At 29.3% G+C, this 23,141-nt stretch overlaps 1 protein-coding gene across 2 annotated transcripts in view; it reads left to right on the forward strand.

The window, feature by feature from the left end:
* LOC129920692 (calsyntenin-1) overlaps nt 1-11,031 on the forward strand; it is a 38,607-nt gene extending 27,576 nt beyond the window's left edge. For both annotated transcript variants that reach the window (XM_056002187.1, XM_056002188.1), the window contains exons 3-11: nt 1,320-1,462; nt 7,064-7,564; nt 7,642-7,749; nt 7,813-8,110; nt 8,175-9,524; nt 9,624-9,707; nt 9,785-9,918; nt 10,606-10,729; nt 10,823-11,031. In XM_056002187.1, the coding sequence (XP_055858162.1) occupies nt 1,320-1,462; nt 7,064-7,564; nt 7,642-7,749; nt 7,813-8,110; nt 8,175-9,524; nt 9,624-9,707; nt 9,785-9,918; nt 10,606-10,729; nt 10,823-10,881 (2,801 nt within the window). In that variant the 3' untranslated portion in view covers nt 10,882-11,031. The remainder of the gene's footprint in view (nt 1-1,319; nt 1,463-7,063; nt 7,565-7,641; nt 7,750-7,812; nt 8,111-8,174; nt 9,525-9,623; nt 9,708-9,784; nt 9,919-10,605; nt 10,730-10,822) is intronic.
* Nucleotides 11,032-23,141: the final 12,110 nt, after the last annotated feature.

Raw genomic sequence — 23,141 nt, forward strand, 5'->3', positions numbered from 1 at the left:
AACGGTAACGATTTGTTGAAAAATTCCATATTTTATCCTGAAATACAAGATCAAATCGTTGCCACCGAGTGCTGCATTTTAATTTAAGTACCTAATACGAAAAATATTAGAAAAATTGAAGAAAAATCGATGAACTTTTCCATGAAAATAATGATTTAAATAGTCTTTCGACAGATTTTTTTTCAAATACCTTTTTTTTACAAATAATACTTCCAAAAAAATAGATTTTTCATCATTTTACATAGATAAAAAATCAAAAATTAGAAAATATATGGTGTTTTATAGAGTCATTTTTTGCATGTACAAACAAAATTTCAAACGCAAAAATCTTTCTTATTTGACCTAATCCAGAAAAACTAAGTACGCCATCGTGTTCAGCATACTCGAATTATCTTTAGTAGATATGAGAGCCCTCTGTCGGAAAAAAAAAGTTCCATTTTCGAAAACAGTGAATCAAACGCGCAAGGCATAGCTATTCTGGTTGGAAATAGATTGTTCCAAAAAAATGTCTTACTAACTTTTTTCATTAATCTAACCATTCTAAAGATATTCGAGGTCAAATTTAAAAAAAATTATAAAAACATTTTTTACTTTTCATTCCATGTAAAAATGGAAACTTGCAAAGCGGAGGACCTTCCCATTAATATTAAGAGCAATCGATTTTTCGGAGTACCAAATAAAAAAAAAAAAAGAATTTTGATTTTTTTTGACCCACCCTAATGGGTACTGTTATTATTTTATTTTTGTTTTGACAGATTTGTATATAATTGTGTCATAAATTGATTTCGAATTTTGCAACAATTCGCATTTCATCTTAATTTTTTTTTTGTATTTGAAGACGAATTTGTGTCAGCGTTTTTCTAGCTTCTCTTATATTGTAACGTATAACAGAAATCTTACCAAATAATTTTCTAATGTTAAAATAAAATTTTTTGACCATAAACTTTAAAATCAATTTAAAACAAAGAAAGATCCAACTGAAATATTTCTATTTGAACTATGTCTCGGTGCGGTGGGAGTTAAGGGGCCAACCCATAGAATCCGTCACATGCGTTACGTCGAAGTTTTTAACTGACAACTCGATAAAATGCACACGTTCTTATGAGAACCGACCCATACATGACGGACTCGACGGATGCGGTTTATGGGCAGTTGAAAACATCTACGTAACGGATGTGACGGATTCTATATGTTTTTCCCCTTTTAGTTAATTTTTAATGTTTGTTTTTAATCCTAGTAAGAGGATGAATATTTTCATAACCCTTCAAAATAAAAAATAACATTGTATTTACATGTTTTTAATTTTTTTTTTTTTGCAGAGCACGTTCTTGAAAAGTCATATCACGGTTTAATAAGAGAAAATGAAACTATAGTCGAAATTACGCCACTTATTAAAGTTGACGAAGAAAAAATTTGTGATTTTCGTATACTGAAGAAGCCATATCATGAGATACCATTTCAAGTAAGTAAAATTTGCTTTTCTTATTTTTTATTTGCGATATAAGTACTATAGGGAAAGTTTAGGATTCGAAAAAAAAATCGAATACGAGATAACAATTTTACATGACATTACGATGATAGAGTAAAGTGGGTCCGGCAATTCTGTCCGTCTGTACGTTATCGATTAAAAAAGTAATCGATTACAAGTAATCAGATTACATTTGTAATCAATAAGTAATCCTGATTACATTTGTAATCAGTAATTAGTAATTCTATTACTGATTACATTGCTAATAGTGAAAGGTGAAACAAGCCATATTTTAATAGACTGAAATTTAAATTTGAATCTTATTTGCATACTTAGTAGTTCCGAAACACTTTTTCGAACTCTTTTTTCGAATTTTATTGCGAATATTGATTGATTCTGACGCTGCTGTGCCCTTCTTGATGATAGTTTGAAAATAAACTCTTCTTGTTCCAGGGGCGTATTCAGGTTTGCTTCTTGGGGGAGTTTAATGGCAAAATTTTTTTTTTTTTCGAAAGTTTTGATAGCAGGCATAAACTTGAAAATATGCTTTTTGAATTACAAACATTAAAATTTGTGCGTTTTGTATTTCGAATCGAAAAGTTCCGAATATTTCTTAAAATAACAAAACAAAAACGGTACGAGATTCATTTAAGTTAAGCGTTAAGCCTTAAGTTTTGACCAATTAAGACTATCCTCTCCCAAAAATACACTGTTCTCGATTAAATAATTTGCCTTAAAACAACTGTTCATTGTTTTCCGCTAGCCCAGAAATTTAAAATAAAAATCTTTTTTAATTAAGTTATATTTATTAGATTAAGTGATATTTAATAATAATATTTAATTTGCCTCAAACAAGGTTGCTTACATTCGTATCTATAATCGGTTTGCCATTGATGATTAACAAATCGATAGTTGTTTCAAAAAATGTAACAGTTAGCTAATCTTTTTTATTTATTTTTTTTGTATTTATTTATTTATTATTAAAATTTGAGGAATGATATTCTTCTTTAAAAGTTTGCCGATGACAAATGTCATCTACAGAATTAACCTCCACACAGCAATGCCACAGAAAGCTTATTTAATACATATTTTATGCACTTCATCATATAATCAAATAAAATCCTAACTGTTCGTGTTATTGCACAAATCTTCGTAAGTAGATCCTTTTTAGGTAAACTCCAAAAACTTGAAGTTTTTGTCGAAATCAATTATAAAATTGCTAAATGATAGCAGTTGAAGTTTAAATAATGTATGAACATCTAAATTTATGTTTTTGATACCAAATGAAGGAGAATACACTTCTTATTATTTGGTCAAAACCAGAAAAGTGCAATTTTGTGACTTAACTCCTTTTTACCTTGTGGCAAAGATTTAATGATAATCAACATTACTCAAACTTGGAAGTTCTTTAAGGATAGGCAAACATTAAAGATAAACAACTTTAAGGATTGCTTTTTATATATGACTGCTTCTTTTATATGCTGGTAAGAAGCGACTTGACCAATTTTTTTTTTTAAAGTTTGAATATAATACTTACTCGGATTTTAGATTCATATAAAATTCTACAGCACAGCTCAACTAATATTATCGAACAAATCAAAATAATCCCCAATATCCCCAAAATATGGTAAAATAGTTTGTTTGAAATTTTTTTAACTTTTAATTTCTGTTCATGTTCTAAAACTTCAACATTTTGAAAATCATCTTACTCAAGAGATTTCAGTATCACATAACAATTTCTTGTTTAAGTTTTGAGTTCTTAGGAGGGGGACCCCCTTGTATATACATTGAGGAAAACAAGAAGTTTTTAACTGACAGCTCAATAAAATACACACGTTCTTATGGAAAGCGACCCATAAGCGACGGATCGGACGGAGGCCGAAGGATTCGACGGAAAAAGCAGCCCAAATTTCTACTTTTTCATCCGTCGTATCCTTTGATCAAAAAAAGATCAGTTCCATTTTTTGCTTCTGAGTGCACACCGGGGAATCTCAGAACTAAGAACTGTGTTCTTTTCTTCTCCGATTTTATCAATTGTGAACTTTCATTGTTCAGTTGTGAAGAAATTGAAATAAAAGTAACATTTTATGATATATGTATATAACAATATAATATATTATATCAATTAAATATCTAAATTCTGTTGTAGAGTTCAATTTTACAATCCCAAAGTCATACCTACAACTGATAAGATCTGTTATTAAAAATTGTTTTTAACTGAAGACCAAGTACCTACATGAAATCTAGCCGCGCATTTTATTTTATTAAAAAAAGAACGACGATAATAGTTAACAATTTTTTGCATCAGAACTTTATTAGTGCACATTCAGCGATAAAATATCGAACACACCTTTGAATTTGAAGTGAGCTGTCAAAAAGCAATCCGTCATACGACGTATTCTATGGGTCACCCCTTTCTGTCCCATCCTTCAACGCAAAGTTGAACCCATATGGGTTGGGGCCTTTAGTTAAATCGATAAAATATCCTGGATTGGATCTGGTAAGTCATTTTGCAACACCTCCATTAATCAATATTCGCAATAAAAATTAAAAATTCAAAAAACTTAGGATTTTAAAGACTGAAACAATAAACACATCTTTTTAAGATTTCAACTGTTGGAGATTTTCCCAAGATTTCCCCAAATGTATGGGTTTTATTTTTTAACTACTTTTTTGTTTATTATTATTTTTCTCATAAGAATAAATTAATAAAACACTATGTTAATCACACATTTCTCGAAGAACATTTAAAAATTATTGTGGGCAAGAAAAAATGAATTCAATTTCAATTTTGTTTTTATTGAACTTGTTATTTACAATTGACTTAAAATTAACTTATGTCTAAGATTCATTGATAGATACAAAATTTTGTTGGCACAGAGGGGGCCTAACCTTATACAATGACTAAGTTATAAAATATAAATAAATATTATACATGGATAAACTTAATTTAAAGTCTGCTGACTAGGTTGTCCTCTGGGTGTTCAGACCCGGATGTCCAGTTGTGGGGTTCAAGAAAAAATGAACATCCTTTTGAAATGTACATCTGACCAACCAAACGCACATACAAAGAATAATATAATAAGATATCACCCCATTATTATTCTTTTTTTTCGATTTTATTCTAAGTTTCGTTACCTTTAAAATGTTATGTTCCAATTTTTATTAATTAATGAATTACTTTTATGTTTGTGTTTTTAGATATTTTTTTTTAATATATTATAAAAACAAATGTAATAAAAAAAAATGTATTTTGATTACTGATTATTGTAATCATGTAAAAATGTAATCCGGATTACTGATTACATTTTGTAATCAGTAATCGTTAATCAGATTCCTTTTTTTGCCAACATTAGCTAGAGCAATTCCTTCAAACTTGGTAGTCTTGGGCGATTCCCTAGAGGGGAAATGGAATTTTTTTAGGACTAAAACTAACGGTACTAATCACATAATAATAATATTATGTTTAAAATTTGTATGTGTAGTATTACACATAAGAGTCAACTTTTGAAATAAATAAAATATTTTTTGTACCGTTTTTAACGGTACCTGTCATAAAACGGTTTTTTTTTTGTTTCTAAATATCTCGAAAAAGACTTACCCGATTTCAACGAAAATTTTTATACACTGAGGGAAAAAACAACTTTAAATCAGCGAAAACCACGTTGATTCAACTATTTTTCGGAATGATTTTGCGTTGACGACGAAGATTTTAAAATCAATGTTTCAACTTAAAAAAAAGCATCATTAAAAAAAAAAGAAAAAATGGGCAGCCGCTGGGGATCGAACCTACAACTCTTGGGTTACTAGGCGAATGCTTTAGCAACTTGCTATTTCACTGTTGGATATTAGAGTGATAAAATGCAACAAAAGATGAAGTCCGACAAAAATAAAAAAATTTCTTACGTTGTTTCAATTTTATTTTGAAGAAGTTTCATGTTAATTTTTTCAACATTAAATCAACGTTGAACATTTTACGTTGCGTTTTTTCTCTCAGTGCACAAAAGCGTTTAAGTAAAGATAATATTAAAAAAATTTAAAAATAACACACATTTTCAAATTTCGTTTTTATATTTTCCACTTCAGATTCTTTAATGTAGTAAGCTTAGAACAATATGTAAATAAATTATTTCTTCCAAATTGCATACCAACTTTTTTTTAGAAGAATGTTAGATAATTTTATATACAAAAAATTATTTTTTTTTAAAAACGATTCTAACGATTTGCGAAAAATTTTTTCTAAAAATTCTTTTTTATATAAGATATAAAATTGCATATTTGTTTTTTTTTTGTAAAAGATCCATTACAAGGGTGTTTAATTAATTATGAAAACAGATTTTATTATTTTTTTTTATTCCTTGAAAATATCAAATTTTAAATTTTCCCTAATTTACTTGAAAATTAGAGTTATGTACTTTAAGCATAAGAGCAAGTACGTGCGACCCCAGTCGTGAATTTTATTTTTGTTTGTTTTTAAAAAATTTTGACATAAATTGGACCCAGAGACGTACGTTCAGCTGCTGAAGCCCCGGAGCATGATACAATTTGGGGACCCCTTTTCTCTTTCTTAATCTTCAAGAATATAAAAGTTTCCTTTTATTTTTGTTTCAATATTTTGTAGCTCCTGGCGCTGATAGGCTATCGGTCAATTTTTATTTCAATTTGAAGTTTTATATTGTACTAATTCATTGTACTAATGGAAGTATTGTTTAAAATTTACGTTCTCAAAATTTTTTGTTTGCGACTGATGGTAGCGGTGGGCTATTTTGTTTAAAATGAACCTTGAATATTTCAAAAAGCGTTCGAGCCACAAAATTAGGGTTCGCGCAAAAAATTATGGTTTAAGAGCTACAATAATTACTAAAAAAATTGAAATAAAGGCAATTTTTTTCAAAACTTCTCCATTGGCTTGAACGAAAGTGCACTTTTTTAATTTAAAATTGAAATAAAAAATTACTCATAGGAGAGTACAAAATTATATTTAACTAGCTAGTGTGCGATTTTTGAAAGTAAGGGACGTGAAAAACCTTGTTGGAGATAACCCTTGAAATATTACTTGTTTAATAGCAAGACATCCTATTTATTTTATTCTGCCTTTTAAGGAGAGATGACAGAATATTAATTGCCACTAATATAAACATGCATGTACCATAGGGTGCTTCTTTTTTTTCAACTCTTACCCCCCCCAAAATATTAGTGCTTGACAAGAAAAGAACCCTTCCAAAAACTAGGAGCTGTAGCGCAACTCTAAAGGGTCGCTATTTTATTTTCATATGCATTTAACATCGTTTTCATTTTTTTGTTTTTTCATTCATTTTTTTTCAAATACATTTTTAAAAAATTGGACTTCATGGTCGCCTGGTATGTACGAACAAAATTCTCGAAACAACTTTTGGTTTACATATATGATTTCACAGTAATCAGGCCTATGCATTTAGGTCAAAACATTAAAAAAAATTTTTGTAACTGACAAGTTGTCAGTCGTGTAAATGCGACATAACATTCAGACGAAAATATCTCCGTACAGCAGACCAAAGTCTCGAATCAATCAATAAAATACAATGACACTGCTACATTTTCAATTTTTTTTTACAGATCGAACTGGTTAACAACCTTGGTATCTTAAAAGCTCGTCGAACACTTAATTGTGAAAAGCGAAAGAGCTATCATTTTGAAATTGTTGCCATATTCTGTGATAGTACACATTCAGCAAGTGCAACGGTTCATATATCTGTGATTGATATTAATGAATATGCACCAACTTTTCTTCAGCCATCTTATGTAACCGAAGTAGACGAAGGTCGTCTATATAAGGAAATAATTCGTGTGGAAGCAACAGACAAAGATTGCACACCATTATTTGGTGATGTTTGCAAATATGAAATACTTAATAACGATCAGCCATTTACAATCGATAATGAGGGTTCAATTAAAAATACCGATCCATTGTCGCATAAAGTATCGCACAATCATATATTATCAGTGGTGGCATACGACTGTGCCATGAAGGAGTCAGCACCGATAATGGTTAGCATTAAAGTGCGTAGGGTGTGTGAAGCCCGTTTAGTTGGAATACCGGAGCGTATTGATTATACGGTAAGCAAGACAATTTTATATATCAATGGCTTTTTATCAAAGTGAAACTATTTTTTTTTTTTATTATTTGAATTTAGGCCAGTTCCATAGAATCCCTTTCGTTATTTCCAAATGCACGTTTTGAGTTGTGCGATATGTATTGTAATGGTGAGGGCATGGGAATCCGAACGTCGATTGCTTTAAAGGTATAGTAAAAGGGTCATAATAAAAAAAAATTCACAAGTTAAACTTTAAAAATAATTACACAGACGAAGCATATATCTTTTGGCTGTGATCGTGATATAACAAACTGTACACCAGGCTATTCGCTAATTGATTTGCTTCCTCGAGGAACCGAATGGACAAAAGATCTAAGCTATGACGAGGGCTTTGAACCGGTTTTCCATTTTGATGGTTCGTCAGGGGTTGTTGTACCGGATAACTTGGTACAGCGACATGATTTTGCTTCCCGTCCATTTAGTATTGTGACGATATTCAGGCATTTCAGTCTGCCGACATCAAATAAACATGCCAAAGAACACATTGTTTGTAGTGCCGATGATCACAGTAAGTCCTATTTATTTAATGACTATTGCAATTTTTTGTATTTTCTATTCTATTTTGCTTGCAGAAATGAATCGCCATCATATGGCCCTGTTTGTTCGAAATTGCAGATTAATTTTACTTTTACGTAAGAACTTCAACGAAGGCGATTTGAATATATTCAGCCCAGCTGAGTGGCGCTGGAAGATACCACAAGTGTGTGACAACGAATGGCATCACTATGTGCTGAATGTCGATCAATCTAAAGTTGAACTTTACATTGATGGCTCCAAATTCGAAAATTCAGTAGAAGATCGACACAGTAATCCTGAAGTAATTGATGATTGGCCACTACATGCTGCACATGGTGTTAATACAACTTTAACTGTTGGTGCATGTTATCAAAGCTCTGAAAATCGCCTCAAACATGGATTTACTGGTGACATATCCGAAATAAAATTGTCATTGAATAGTGTCCTTTCAAGTGAAGATGTCAAGTGCGGTACCAATTGTGCGGAACATCTTGTACCACCTCCAGAAAAAATACTTGAAACCGATCAGCAAGTACAATCGAATGCTCAGCTTAATGAAATTTATATTGAAGGCAGCAACAAAGAGAATATCGAAAGCCTTTTGCAAAAAATTCAATACATTAACACAAAACAGAATCCAACTATTGGTCGCAGAAACATCGAAGTGCGAACAACAATGATGTGCATCAATCAAAGTGCAGTTCGTTTGCCCACTGTTGAGACTTATATTATGGTTAATGAACCGAATTCTATGGTTGCTGCTGCTGCCTCAACCAAAGATTTTTCGGAGCTTCAAAAAATTGGCAGCACTAGTAGTAGTGGAAGCGGAGCAACTGGAACCTCATCTGGAGGTTCATCATCGAGTACTGAAGATCATGAAAAGTCTTTGCCAGATGAGGACAAAGCAAAGATTGTCATCACTGGTAACTCCAATCATTTGGTATCTTATCCAGAAATCAAGCAAGGCGTTCGAATTTTGGGCAACATAAATATAAGCATTATGACTGGAGGACAAATTCTCCACAATCTCCAAAGTTTGGATTCCTGTAGTGTAATCGTATTCCCAAGTTTGAATCCTGATCATGAGGAGATTGAAGTCGATGGCGATGAATCACTATCATCGACTTTGGACATCAAAACTAATATTAACAAGGATGGCGTTGAAATGATTGGCTATGATACTACATCGAATTATTTAGATGTGCTTAAAGCTCTAGTTTATAGCAATAAAAAGCCAGCATATTATTTGAATAGGGTCTTTAAGCTATCTTGCTCACAATTAAATTCTCAATTTAAGAGCGCTGAGTACACACTTACACTCACCGTACTACATCCGAAGCAAAGTATTACAACAACGACGGCGGCGCCAAATAATCTTGCAATGCAACCACTTCAACAGCAATATGGTAAATTTGTAATAAAAGTTCGATTAGGCGACTTTTGAAGATTTTTCGAAAGTTTTTTTTTGCAGAATAATTTATAAGTTCTTTTCTTCTTGTTTTTAGATACAAATATGTTCGCACATGCAATGATACATTCGCACGATGTCCAAGAGCCCAAATCTCGAGTGCATGCCATTACACACCACAGTAAGTTTCGTATATAGGTTTATTTTTTAGTTTATTTATTTTCTTAATATAAAAAATACTTGTGCTTTTCTTTTCAGCTGCAAACTCTCATCCAACTATGCTAATAATACTGATATGCGTGTTCTTTGTCATCCTTCTTTGTGGGGTATCAATCGCGCGCATGAGAAACAGCAATCATAAATATATTGATAGACACCAGCCTTGTCCTAAGGTATGTATGTAATGTTTTCTTTTTTTTTTTTGTTTCCTTAAGGGTTCAAGAAATAAGCGTACATATTTGTAAAGACGTCTTAACTTAGTTTAAAAGGTTTCCCAAAACTTTAAACGTGATTTTTGGAAAAGGTGTTTTCAAAGTCGATTGGCTTGAAATTTTTACACGATCTTCTTTGATGTCTTGGTTAGGTAATGATCAAAAAAGTAAGGCTTTCGACAGTAATTAAATTTTTTTAAGCCACTTTAGTTGTTAATTTTCTTGAAAAAAAAACCATTTTTCTTTAGGAACCCGCCATTTTGTCAAAAAAAAATTTTTTGACTATTTATTCGATCATTGCCTGTATTCATCTATTCTTAAAATTATTATTTTTTTTTTTATTTCTGATTATTTGTATGTTGGATCAGAGATATCACCGCGAGACACCTTTTTGTGTATTGTATACATTTATTTTCCAAAAAAGAGAACACGAAATTTCGAAATCCTTCAATCGATGTATCAAAGAAGTTTATTTGAGGTCTGGTTGCTGATTTATCTGCAAACTAAATATATTGTTTTTTTTTCTTACATTCGAAAGCAGATATTTTCGTATAAAAGTCTCAAAAAAAGTTATGGTTGAAACTTGAAACATATGAGTTTATAATCAACAGGAGGTACACAAATGTTTTTCTCTTTGTTTCATTTTAGATTGCAGACGAAAGTTTAGTCTGGGATGATTCAGCCCTCACAATCACTATCAATCCCATGCAAAATGATGTTGTTTCTGAAGATAGTTCTGATTCGGAAAATTCCGATTCAGAAGATGAAGAAGGTATGTTATTTATTTTTATTTTTTCAAATAATAATAGCAATTAAAAAAAAAAAAAAACAGAAATATAAAAAATTGAAAATATTTTTTTTTTAGTTGTTAATGGTAAATATCAAAACGTCAGCCAACTGGAGTGGGACAATTCAACAATGTAAATAAACTAAACAAAAATATAAACAAAAACAAACTTAATAAATGTATTAGAGAAATACATATAAGATATAAAAAAGAAAGGCAAACAGCAAAAAACATATATACATTTTTAAGCAAAACTAAAAACAAAAAAAAAAAAAAAACAGCAACAAGAGATACACATTTTAAAAGTTAAATGTTCATACATGCTTACTAAAAAAGTATGTATGTATGTTCATTTACAAAAAATAAAAAAAAAAATATATATATAAAAATAGAAAAAAAAAATAATGTGACAGACAAAGAATATAAAATTTTAGTATTTAGAAGGAAAAATCAACAACAATAAATTCAAATAAGCTTAAATAAACAAAACAAAAATCAAGGAAGCAAAAATTATATTTAAACTAAATATTTAGCTGGTATAATTGTATTGTACACACAGGGTGACACATCATAAAAAAAAAAACACACTATGACAAGCACGGAATTACTCAAATGTTATGTATTTACTTATAAAATAATATTTGATTTTTCAATTATTTTTGTAAAATAAAAAACAAACTTTATATATATCGAAAAAAAGAAAAGAAAGATAAAAAAACAATTTTTTTTTCGATAAAAAATGAAAACTAACAATTAACAAAATTATATGAATGTAGGACGTCTTTTGAGAGTTTTCGCGGTTCGAAATTACCTACTATTTTTGAGCAAAATTGTGGAGTGTGTGTTCGTCTGATTAAAGACATTTAAGGCTATTAAAGATATTTAAGAACCCTCATATGACATTCAAAACAAGAAGACATAATTATTGGCTAACATACATTATATTGTCATAAAACCACATAACTTATTGCTTGAATTTCGAACTTAAAAACCCTATTGGAGGAAACATAATAATATTTTTGGCATACTCTACTTTATGTGACATTCTTGCAACATTTCATTATAATCATTAACAATTTTAACGCCTCAATTTAGAATTTCGAAAGATATTTTTTGACGACGAAAAATTTGATGTTAAATAATCGAAGCTGCTGTTAACCATATTTTTAGTGCACCGAAATATTTTAAATCCAAGATGGAGAAAAACTTAACCACTGACGAAGACATCGAAGACTTAACTTAAATAATGTGTCTTGTATTACAAAATTTTTCTGAATCCTCTCCTTTTACATCAAGCGTGGCGAAAAAAAGAATTAAGAAGAAACAACTTTGGAAACTGAAACATATCACCCATACTGCGAATTTCAAACATCAATTGAGTTGATAAATACTGAAATTTCATATGATTTCCCTTAGTTTACTGGTCAACTTTATAATGGATTTTTTCAATGTCATTTCAATTAATTAACGGTTGGAATCATTTTCAGTTTTCAAAACTTTATCGAGATTTTGTTTTTATCAGCCATCGATGTATCATAAAAGTTTCAGACGTTCGTTTGTTAAAAATCCTCCTAAAAAAAAAGAAAAAATCTCTATTCAAGTGAAAGAAAATTCTATAGAAATACATCAAGTTGTGTAAGGACTCCTTTGCATACACTCAAGACTATTCAAGTTGAGAAAAAAACATTTTTATTTCTGAAGATCTTGTTTAGGTGGATTTAAATGTAATTTAAATTTATTTCAGAAGAAGAACAGTCGCGATTTAACACAAAATTAACCACCAGCTTCAACTTACTATCTCATTAATATTTTTCCATTTTATTATTATACTTTTATTTATGTATTTCTATTGCTTATTTATATTTTCATATTTGTATAATATAATCATTCATTTGTACTTAAAATGATTTAAAGTTATTTCATAAATTTTTGATATCAAAATAGAGTTTTTTCTTAATCACATTTTATTTCGTGAGAATTAAACAAAGTAAAGGAAACGCTTTTTTTACGAAAACGATCCAAAGCCAATCTGATATTTTTGTATGAATGTTCCATAGAGTTTTAAATGTTTCCTATGCATTTATTCTAACTAACTTTTTTTTGTTGGACTCTGTGTTAGATTTTTACTAACTGAAATTCAAAGTCTCACAAAAACATGGTTACTTTATTTTATTTCTAAAAATGTTGATAAACCAAATTACTTCATTGATTTTCAATAAAGAAAAAATACGTAAGCTAGATGAAGATATAACACAATGCTGCATTAGGGTGTATGTAACGGGCGTGACTAACATGTGGATTGGATTTTTTTTTTTGTCAGATTCCAAAACAAAGGTTGCTTCGCATTTTCGATGATTATGCAAGTGACAAACTCGACGCACTTATTTGACCGACCATTGATCACGATTGAATACGTCAAAAGAGTATAATATTGGTGCACTAAGAAGTCTTGTAATATATCGGTATTAGTGTTAAATGTAAAAAATAAAAACAGATATTTCTTTTAATTTATAACAAAAAGAAAACATTTGACAAAAATTTCGTTAACGAGGAACGAAGTGAACAAACAAAAATCAAATTAAAATAATAGTAAATTTGGCAATGCATTCTTTTCAAGCGGAATTGTTTTTGTTGTTTGTGCGAGTCTCGCGATGACAAAACAAAAAATATCTTTTTAAATGCAATAACGAACAAAAAATAACAATTATATACGAGTAAATTGGTGTTTAAATTAAAATAAAAGAAAAATTAAAAAAAAAAAATATAACATCAAATTCATTATTTAGTAAAAAAAAAATACAATTTTATCTCTCACTCACACATACACACACACAAAAAATGCTTGCGATAAATGCCGTGCTTTTCTTGATACACCATACAAATGTATAAATATTTAACTATATACACTAAAAATAGAAATAAAAATGATTAAAAGGCAGATGATGATGATTTACATCATTTAAATATATAAAAATAATTTTAAGACAAAACTTTAATTGAAAAAAAAAAAACAGAAATTAACTCTTATAAAATTATGTAAAAGGTTTGAAAGGTTTTTATTTTTTTTGTTTGTTTATTTAAATTAATAATTTTATATATATAAATTTGTTTAATATTATTTGTTTGTTTGTTTAACACACTCAGTTGATTTTATTTTTTTTATTAAAAAAAAAATAGTTTTAGATAAATGTACCCACATAGATCTAGTGTTTTCTCATTTTTTAATACAAAACACACAAATATGCACCGCATATACATATATATATATATATATATTTAAATAAATGAAATAGTAACTAAGCAATACTAAAAAAAAAAACAACAACAAATACAAAAAATGCGTTTTAAACAGAACTGTTAGATAAATATGAAACAGAAAAATGAAAATATATAAAAGTGAGTAAACTAAAAAAAAAAACATAATAATAAATGTATAGCTGAACTTATTTATATGTGTTTGACGATAATCACAACTCTATATCCCTATTATTATTTTTTTTGCAAAATAAAAAAAAAAGATAAAATATCTAAAGAATATTAAAAAACATAACAAAATGTAATGCTTTTGTGCTTGTCTGTTAGTTTATCATTTTCGATACAAAAAATGTTATTTGAAAATTCCACTTGTACGCTCCTTCGAGTGTATGTTACAATTTCTATACTACTACATGTTTAACTTACTATTTTTTATGTTACAATTTCATGTGGAATGCTAACACTGTAGTAAGACAATTTAGTTAGTTTTTTTTTTTTATTGTTTTGTAAAGAGAAAATGACATATAAGTATATTTGGTAAGGATTTAGGGGACGTTTTCATTTTCCTATACTTCAATCCAATTCAACAAACATTTTAAGTAAAGTGTCGCAAAAGCTACATACATTTAAACTATATAATAGATTCCATTAAGTTTTCATACATATAAAATGGGTAACGCTATACGAGTTTGAGTCCTATCCCAGTCTCTGCTTCATTTAACTTCTATAAGCTCACTTACCGAAGATCGCTAAGAACATGTTTTTAACAATTTTATACAAGCTGTTTATACGATGTAATAACCTCCAATACGTAAAATTGGTTGGTAGCTAAAATTTTATCGGAGCAGTATGGAATTTCAATTTGTCTTTTGTTTACGAAACAGTAATATTAGTTGAGAGTATTGATCTTATTAGATAAATTCTGTCGTCACATCAAAATTGTAAAAGAAATATATTTATATCCAAAGTCAATGTTTAGTTTAACTCTATGAGCTCACTTACCAAAGTTCGGTAAGACTTCTCACACAATTTTATACGAGCTATCTACGAAATTATCAATTTCATAAGAAGTTTGGTTCTAAAAAATAAAACATTTATTGAAGGGTTATAGAAGATGTTACCTGTGGAATTTCAAATTGAGTTAAAATATATGTACAATATAAATTAAACGTTATATTCGCATTTAAAAAGTAAGTATTTTTTTTAGATTTTGTTAACGTATTGGTTTAAAGAGTTAAAGAAAAAGTTCATATTTTGATGAACCAGACAGACATACAAATAAATAATTCACACAGTTCAAAAACTTATTCCACATATATAAAATCTCAGATTAATCAAAGTACAGAGTTTGACGTTTGGGACGGAGAAAGATAAATTTCCGCTTGCTAAAAAGCCCTATTGTATAATTTGCAGTTCAAATATACTCAAATGGAAACAATCTTAATAAATTATTTTTAAGATGAAGATGATAGAATCAAGAGCTCTCTATTGCGACAAGAAGTTACTTGCGGTTGATTTTTTTCAGTATTTTGTTTTCTATTTTAAGTACCCAATTTTTTTTTATATGTATAGCACCTTCTACCTAAACTGCATAAAACTCTATATAATTCTTATCGCAAACATATCCATGTCGAATTCCCTTCAAAATGAGAGGGTCGAATCTAAGATTCGAATGTTTTGGTCACGTTTGAAATATCACTTGTCACTGACACTTGGAGAAACTTATTTTAGATTGAAAGGAATTTGACAACCAAGATAAAAAAGTGGCATAAGAATCATTGGATTAAGACACAAAGCAACATCATCAATTTCTTTAAATTCTGTTTTTTTTTTCACCACGTAATGTGAAAAAAAAAACAGAATCTCAATCAATCTTAGGCCACTTATACCAAAACCCAAATATTGTGCAGTCATTATATGCATTTAGAAATACAAATGAACCGAGAAAGCTAAATTTTTGATATGTTGTAGGGGGTGCTTTGAAAAGCTTTTTCAGAAAAGTTAAATTGGTTATGGTTTGAAGCTTTGAAAAATAAAATAACATAGAGATTGAAGGAAACTACTTAATGAACACTCAATAGAAAAAAATGTTATGAATTCTTTAAATAAAATTTTTAAGAAGGTGTACTGTGTAGTTATAAAATGGGTAGAAAAAAAACTATGTATTGTCAATTTCTTCTCATTATTTATTAAATACATATGTGTTACTTATAAAATTACATATACATAAAAAAAAAACATTAATGATTTTGTTTTTTTCTTCAACCTTGCTTGGCGGAGGTCGCAGACTCAATGACTGCGGCCGGCTGGAGATCGTGATACAGCTAAAAAATAGCTAATATCAAAAAAAAAAACAAATATCATGTCCAAAATTTTGGACTTTTTCAATCAATATCTCGATAACGATGCATGATACGCAAAAATTTCTATGCATGAATTGTAGACTATGGTAAAAGGTACAAAAAAGCATCGTATTAAAATGTTCGTATCTCGTCGGAGTTATTGTCAAAAATCAACTTTATCCTTTTTTCAAATGGCGGAAAACTCACAGGAAATCTTGGTCGAAAACTTCAAGTTAAACTTTTCTAAGCACCCCCTACAACATATCAAAAATTAAGCTTTCTCGGTTCATTTGCATTTCTAAGCCGTTTTTTTTCGACGAAATGACTGGACTAACTAAAAAGATGTAAATACACCTCATTCTATTGATATAATGTACCTATACTACGTGTATATCGAAGTAAAAAGCAATATTGCCGTATATGATGTCAATTTTGAAGGCGTTACCGGCTTTTAGTTTATATCTAAATAAAATCACAAAAAAAAAAAAACAAAAAAAAAATAAATCAAATATATTTATAAAAATTCTAAAAAAATATCGCCATTGTAATAAATTTCAATTCTTCCATAAAAAAAGCATCGTATTGAACCTTGGATCTTGGGGACAGTTTTATTTTATAAAATTCTAATATCTACTTTCATTTCTACGTTTTATTTTTTAGTATAGCCTTCACTCCAACAGCTGTCTCTTTTTGTTTGTCTTTCTCTCTCAAACGTCAAACTCTCAAATGTATTGCAAATGTCAATTGTATTAATTGATAGTTGATAAATATTTAAATTTGGTGTTTTATAACCTATTTTATGGGAAAACTAGTCAACTTTTTAATAATATACATATAATTTTTTTTTCAATTAAATTTCTGCTAATAACAGTTGGCATCATTCTCTGTTTTCAAAACGTTTTAATAATAATTAAGTAATAAATATGGAAATTTAATTTGTATCAACTATCAAATGAGAGTTAAAAAATAATACAAATTACGTTTATTTTTAATACGTGTCGGTTGAAATTGGTGGGTAAGTAGCGAAAATAACGTTCATGACATTGTCTTTTGATGATATTGCAGTTTCGGCATTAGGCAAGATACATTTCAATAAGGTTCTAATCATTATATTTTAACCTTTTTTCATCTTTTCCATCATCTCCTGATACCATTTTTTTTTTTTTTATTTTAATTTTTGTTACAAGACAAGTACGAAAAATGGATCGTTTATTTAGCGAAAATCTAGTTTATTATATTCTTTTTTAACAACTATATTTGTCTTGTGATACACACTCTCTTCTCTGTATTTAATGAGCAAACAAGTTGTAGCATAGCTTCTCTATATCTGATGTTTATTAAACAAAAAAAAATTAAATAAAAGAACAATCAAATAAATAATAAAACAATAACAACAAAAACAAAAGCGCAAGTAAAGTGTAATTTTTAAGATATATCAATACCGAATATCTCAAAGAATATAAAAAATCATAACGAAACTTTACGAACTCTAAAAAAAAAAACAAAACAAACAAATATAAAAACAAAAAAATGATGAGAAAAAAAAACCGTCCAACTGGTCAAAAAGCTTAAGAAGGAAAAATTTAAGTAAAATAATAAAATAAATAAAAAGAAATCAACTCGTATTTCCTTTTTGTTGTTCTTAAAAAAAATATCACAAGATTTTGTACACAAACCAGATTTAATACTTCATATTCAAAAAAAAAAAAAAAATCTAAAACAGTATTGTCAGGGGCGAAATAATATGGCTTACATCTATTTTCTGTCGGCCCTTCACAGAGAGCATTCGAATATGATTTTGTATTTTTATATAAGGAAAGTTATATATGATACTAATTTAATATACAATATTTTTGATTGATCTTTGTTACATATTCTAATTTAACATTAATTTTTTTTTTTCATTGCAAATTAACCGTGAGAAAAAATGATACCTATAATTTCACTAAAAAAATTCTAAATCCTATAAATAGCGTCAACTCAATTGCATATAAGATTTATAGAAATGGGTATATTGATTACACGTAAATACAAAAATTAAAGAGCCCAAAAATGTCATTTTGTTGATGAGATGGCGAAATTTATGAAGATCTGCTTTTTTCACTAGTAAGTATATATTTATTTGGTTTTGTTTTAAAGCAGAATATTTAATAGCACAGTTTAAAAAAATAATTTCAGGTTATTAAAGTTCATTTTTTTGCGTTTTCGGTCTCACCATAGAGTGATGAAATGCGCCCTTGCATTGCAATGTGGGGGTAGGTATAGGTAAGGTACTGGTGCGCTTGCTCGACCGTTGAATTTTTATTGAAGCCATACGGAGAAAAAAAGGTCACCTTAAAATAAGATGATGATGTCCACCTCAAATCCCTCCCTTATAAAACAATACGATTTCGGCTAAAATAAGTGGAATCCGCTTAAATTCTGTTAAAATTTAATTTTATTTTAATATGAATTTTCAATCTAAAAACCGACTAAAAATAATAATTTTAAAATTATCGTCAGACTTCAGCTTTGTTTGCAGTTTATTAAAGATCAGCGGCGGCGTCGCGTGAGATATTTAGATAGGTGTGCAATTCTTGAATATTATAGACCTATACATATCGATACCTTCTCGTGAGAATGTATAAAGCAATTTTTTTTTTCGAAAATGACTTTTTGATTTCTTAATATACTACGAGTTAATCACCACGTTTTGTTCCCATTTTGGTTGAAAAAAACAACAACAAATGCCTTTATTGTGCCTACGGAAAACAAAACTACATTCCACACTCTCGTGCATTTATTTTGTTCGCACGAGATTCGGTCTTATACATTAGGGCTAGGGGTTATTAACGTTAACGCGGAAAACCCATAGAAACAGTAGAAACCGTAGAATTTTCTATAGGTAGAAATGAGCTGTCAAAATTTGTATGGGAAAAATATTCTGCAAATCATAGAATTTTATCTCACAAATTTGAAGCAGAAACCGTAGATAAACTTTGTGGAGTTCAATCAACTATCGGATAGGCTTTCTAGGATACCCGTATCTGGAATATCTTTTTGAACGCTACAAATGTCTTATTTTTCAGATAACCACAATGTATGTTAATATTGAAAAGAGAATATTATTTTATTTGAGCAAATTACATTTTTTTTTATTGTATTTGTATAGTATTTGAAAAATTAGCTTGACTTTATTTTTTTAATTGAACAAATTTTATAAGTTCAATTTGACGTTTAACAAACAGCTGTTTGTTTTCCACGTTTACGCAAATATTTCTTGTGGTTGTCAACTATCGATTGATAAATTCTTAAATTTTGCTCCCAACAATTTCAATTAATTATGGAATTGACGAACTACTTATTTATTTATCAATTTTTTATTAATGAGCATAGCCTTTATTAATTCAGATAAAGAAATTTTGAATTTAAATTTTATCAACTATCAATAAAATTTATAGTTGACAACCGTAATAGGGGGTTACATCTTACATCTCAACCAACTGAACCAAGTTGGAACTTTATGGACTAGCAAAAATGTTAGTTAAATCTATTATATAGTGGGTGTGATAAGGTCACCCGAGGCAGGTTTTGTTGTATAATTGGACCCGGTAGGTGGCGCTGTTGTCGAGTTTTAGGAAAATTGCATATTTTCAACGAACGACTTAACAGATTTTTGTGAAATTTTGTGTGTGTGATAGCTCTCTCTTTTATAGTTAAATTCCATATTTGAAGTCCGAATGACTGTGGGTATAGATTTTTATGAAACTTTGTGAGTGATAAGGTTTTTTTCTGGAAGCCAAACCTGGGACAGACACAAAATTCATTGGATCGTTTTGAAAATACTGATTTTTCAAAAAAATTTCAATTTTTTTTAAATGAGTTTTCATAATTTTTCCTTATTTTGATATCAAGAACGATTTTTTGGGAGCGTTTTTGTTGAAATCATTTAAGTCCTTTACGAAATCAGAAATCAAGAAAATGGTTTTATAATAATGTCTGTTAATAACTTCTAAAAAAATATTTTTTAATCAAAATCGGGAGAGCTGCTTTTTAACATTTTAATTTTATGTTAAATGATTTTGAAGTTTTATGATCTTTAACACAACTTTTAACATGTCCTTGAAAGTCTTGAAACTATTCTGGGTTATCTACTCTTCCATATGTTGTTCTTTATTCAAATACATTTTTCCTGGTGTAGCAACCAGACCAACAGAAGCTGTAACTAAATAATTGAACATTTAAAAAAAAACTATAGCCTAGTCTAGAGGCGAAACGAAAATTTTTATACAAAACCAGCACAACGAAAACATAAACAAAAATTTTGCTTTTCGTTGCACAATACGCAGCTTAGGCAACGAAATTCTTGCTAGAATAGAATATATTTAGATTTTTCAATCGTTTGTCACCGCAGAGCTTTAGTTTCATCAGCTGATTTCTATTTTGACATTTTTTTCTTTATTTATGTCGTTTTCTATTGACTTTTGAGATTTGTGTGTAAAATTCCCAGATTTTCCACTGCAAATAGAATATGAAATCTAGTTTTGTAATTGTGTGCGAAATATGTGCGTATAAAAAAAATAAAACAACAACAAATGTTCAGACAAATGTCAAACAGAGGAGTGTGTGTGAAAGTGCGTGTGTTTGTATGCGTGAATCTTGATAAAAATCCAAAATCAGATTCTTGAATCTCAGATTCATTTTTTTGTCATTTTTTTGAATCTCAAGACGCAAATAGATCATGAAATCTGAGATTTGTCCACTATTTTCCCTCTTCACCCCCCCTTTCAGCTGTCAAATTCACAAATCTCATTCTGAGATTCGTCAATAGAAAACGACATTAGTTTCTTATTTCATGAATTTCGTGCAAAATCTCATATTTACCATAAAAATTTTGTATCCACAAATGACAAATCACTTTTCGCACTCTTAACAATTTGTTTTTCTTAAATGACAACAGCTGATTTGATTTTGATAACTCTAGGTCCGTTCCACACTCAGTTTGCAACTGCCGAATTTAGTAATTTTTGGTTATTTTTGGTCAGAGTCTGTTCCCAACTTCAAAAATTGTGTAGAAGAGAGCGCTCACGAGAGAGTAAAAAATTTCCCCACCCTGACAAATTTAGCCCAGAGAATTTCTTCCGGCAGAAATATGAGTTCTGTCAAATGAAAAGTTGACGTATGTCAAACAAATAAATTGAGAAGAAAACAAATCAAATTGTAGTGATTTTTTTAAATTGAATCGCGTTTACGTGTGTTTGCATTAAAAAAGTGTTAATGTTTATCGTATAAATCAAAAAATATGAAATTGTGTTGTATAATGGTGTTCAACTTGTTCCAGACTTTTTGGCAGTCTTTCGTAGTTTTATTTACTTCTGAGAGAATTCTCTCCCAACTCTCATTAATTTGACAGACTGCCGAATTTAGTGCACAAAAAGTCTGGAACAAACCTTCTGAATTCCGCGCTCTGACAAAGTACCCAGAGTTGTTCAGGTTGCGTTCAGAGCGAACATAGAACACAGAGGAAATAACTCTGGGTGAAAAAGGAGCTACAAAAAACGCTTGACAATGAATTCGGAGCGACCCAGAGTGCCCTAGAGCTCACAACGATCAAACTTACTATTTTTAAAGTGGATTAAAAATGAGCGTTAAAAGTGGAAGCTACATACCGCATATAAATATATCGGGACTCGGGAGTTAAAACGAAAGTCAAAAAAATAAAAAAAATTGTTGTTGTAAAGTCGGTTTACGGACGATAATTTTACGTGATAATGTCATAAGAAAACAGGTGTGAAAACAAAAAAAAAAAAAAAAAAAAAAAAAAATCGTCCATGGGATTCGAACTCCAGATTTTTGGAGCAAAAGACAAATCATTCAACAGTTTCACAATGGAACGGGAGAATGAGTTATATTTTTCTATTATGCAGGCGGGGTTCATCGATTTAAGCACTTTTAGCAAAAAAATTAAGAAGTAAAACCAGATCTAGTTTTTGTATATTTGTAAATAATATAACATTTATTTGATAAATAAATTCTGATACAAATTTATAATAGCTGTCTAACAAATGATTTGCTTTGTTTAATATTTTAAACAGTTGTATGTATGTATGTTCTCCACATATCAAGTTTTGACCCGATTTCTTTTGTTTTGGAAAAGGTTAACACATTACAAAACCAAAAATTGGAAATAAATAATAGAAAAGGCGGAACGAAGTCCGCCGGGTCAGCTAGTAATGAATAAAATTCTTGCTTTATAGTTGGAAGTACTGTTAAAATTCGAAAATTTAACAAAAAATAAAATGTAAAAACTACTGGACTTCAACATTTTTTTCAGCATGAGCAAAAAAAAAAAAACATAAATTAGCCAAAATCTAAGCTTGGGTTTAGAGTGTCGGTTGCAAGCAAGACTTGATTGAGGCTCTTAACGTCGAGTTCAATTTATTTTGCAGGTGAGAAATCGAGGTCATTTATAAATTCTATTCTCGCAAAACTTAATTATTTTATTTTCTAAATTATTACTCAACTTGTGATGTGATTTGCAAAAATAGAATAATAGACTTAGTCAACTCTTGATATACAATATGGAAGAAAGAAAAAACAAAAAGTACAATTCCACATCTGTGGTAATTCTGGTTATTTTTGACAAATTTTTTTTTAATGAAACCCGGCGATCCTGGTGATAGCATAAAAGTCTTAAAGAATAGATAGTGGGTCGGTACAACTTTATATTATCTTCTTAAGATTTTGAAATGAATGTTGTGCACACTCTGTGACGTTATAAATATGAAAAAGGAAAAAAAATCGCATTAAATTAAAGATAA

The sequence above is a fragment of the Episyrphus balteatus genome, chromosome X (assembly GCF_945859705.1).
Source record: "Episyrphus balteatus chromosome X, idEpiBalt1.1, whole genome shotgun sequence".
NCBI lineage: Eukaryota > Metazoa > Arthropoda > Insecta > Diptera > Syrphidae > Episyrphus > Episyrphus balteatus.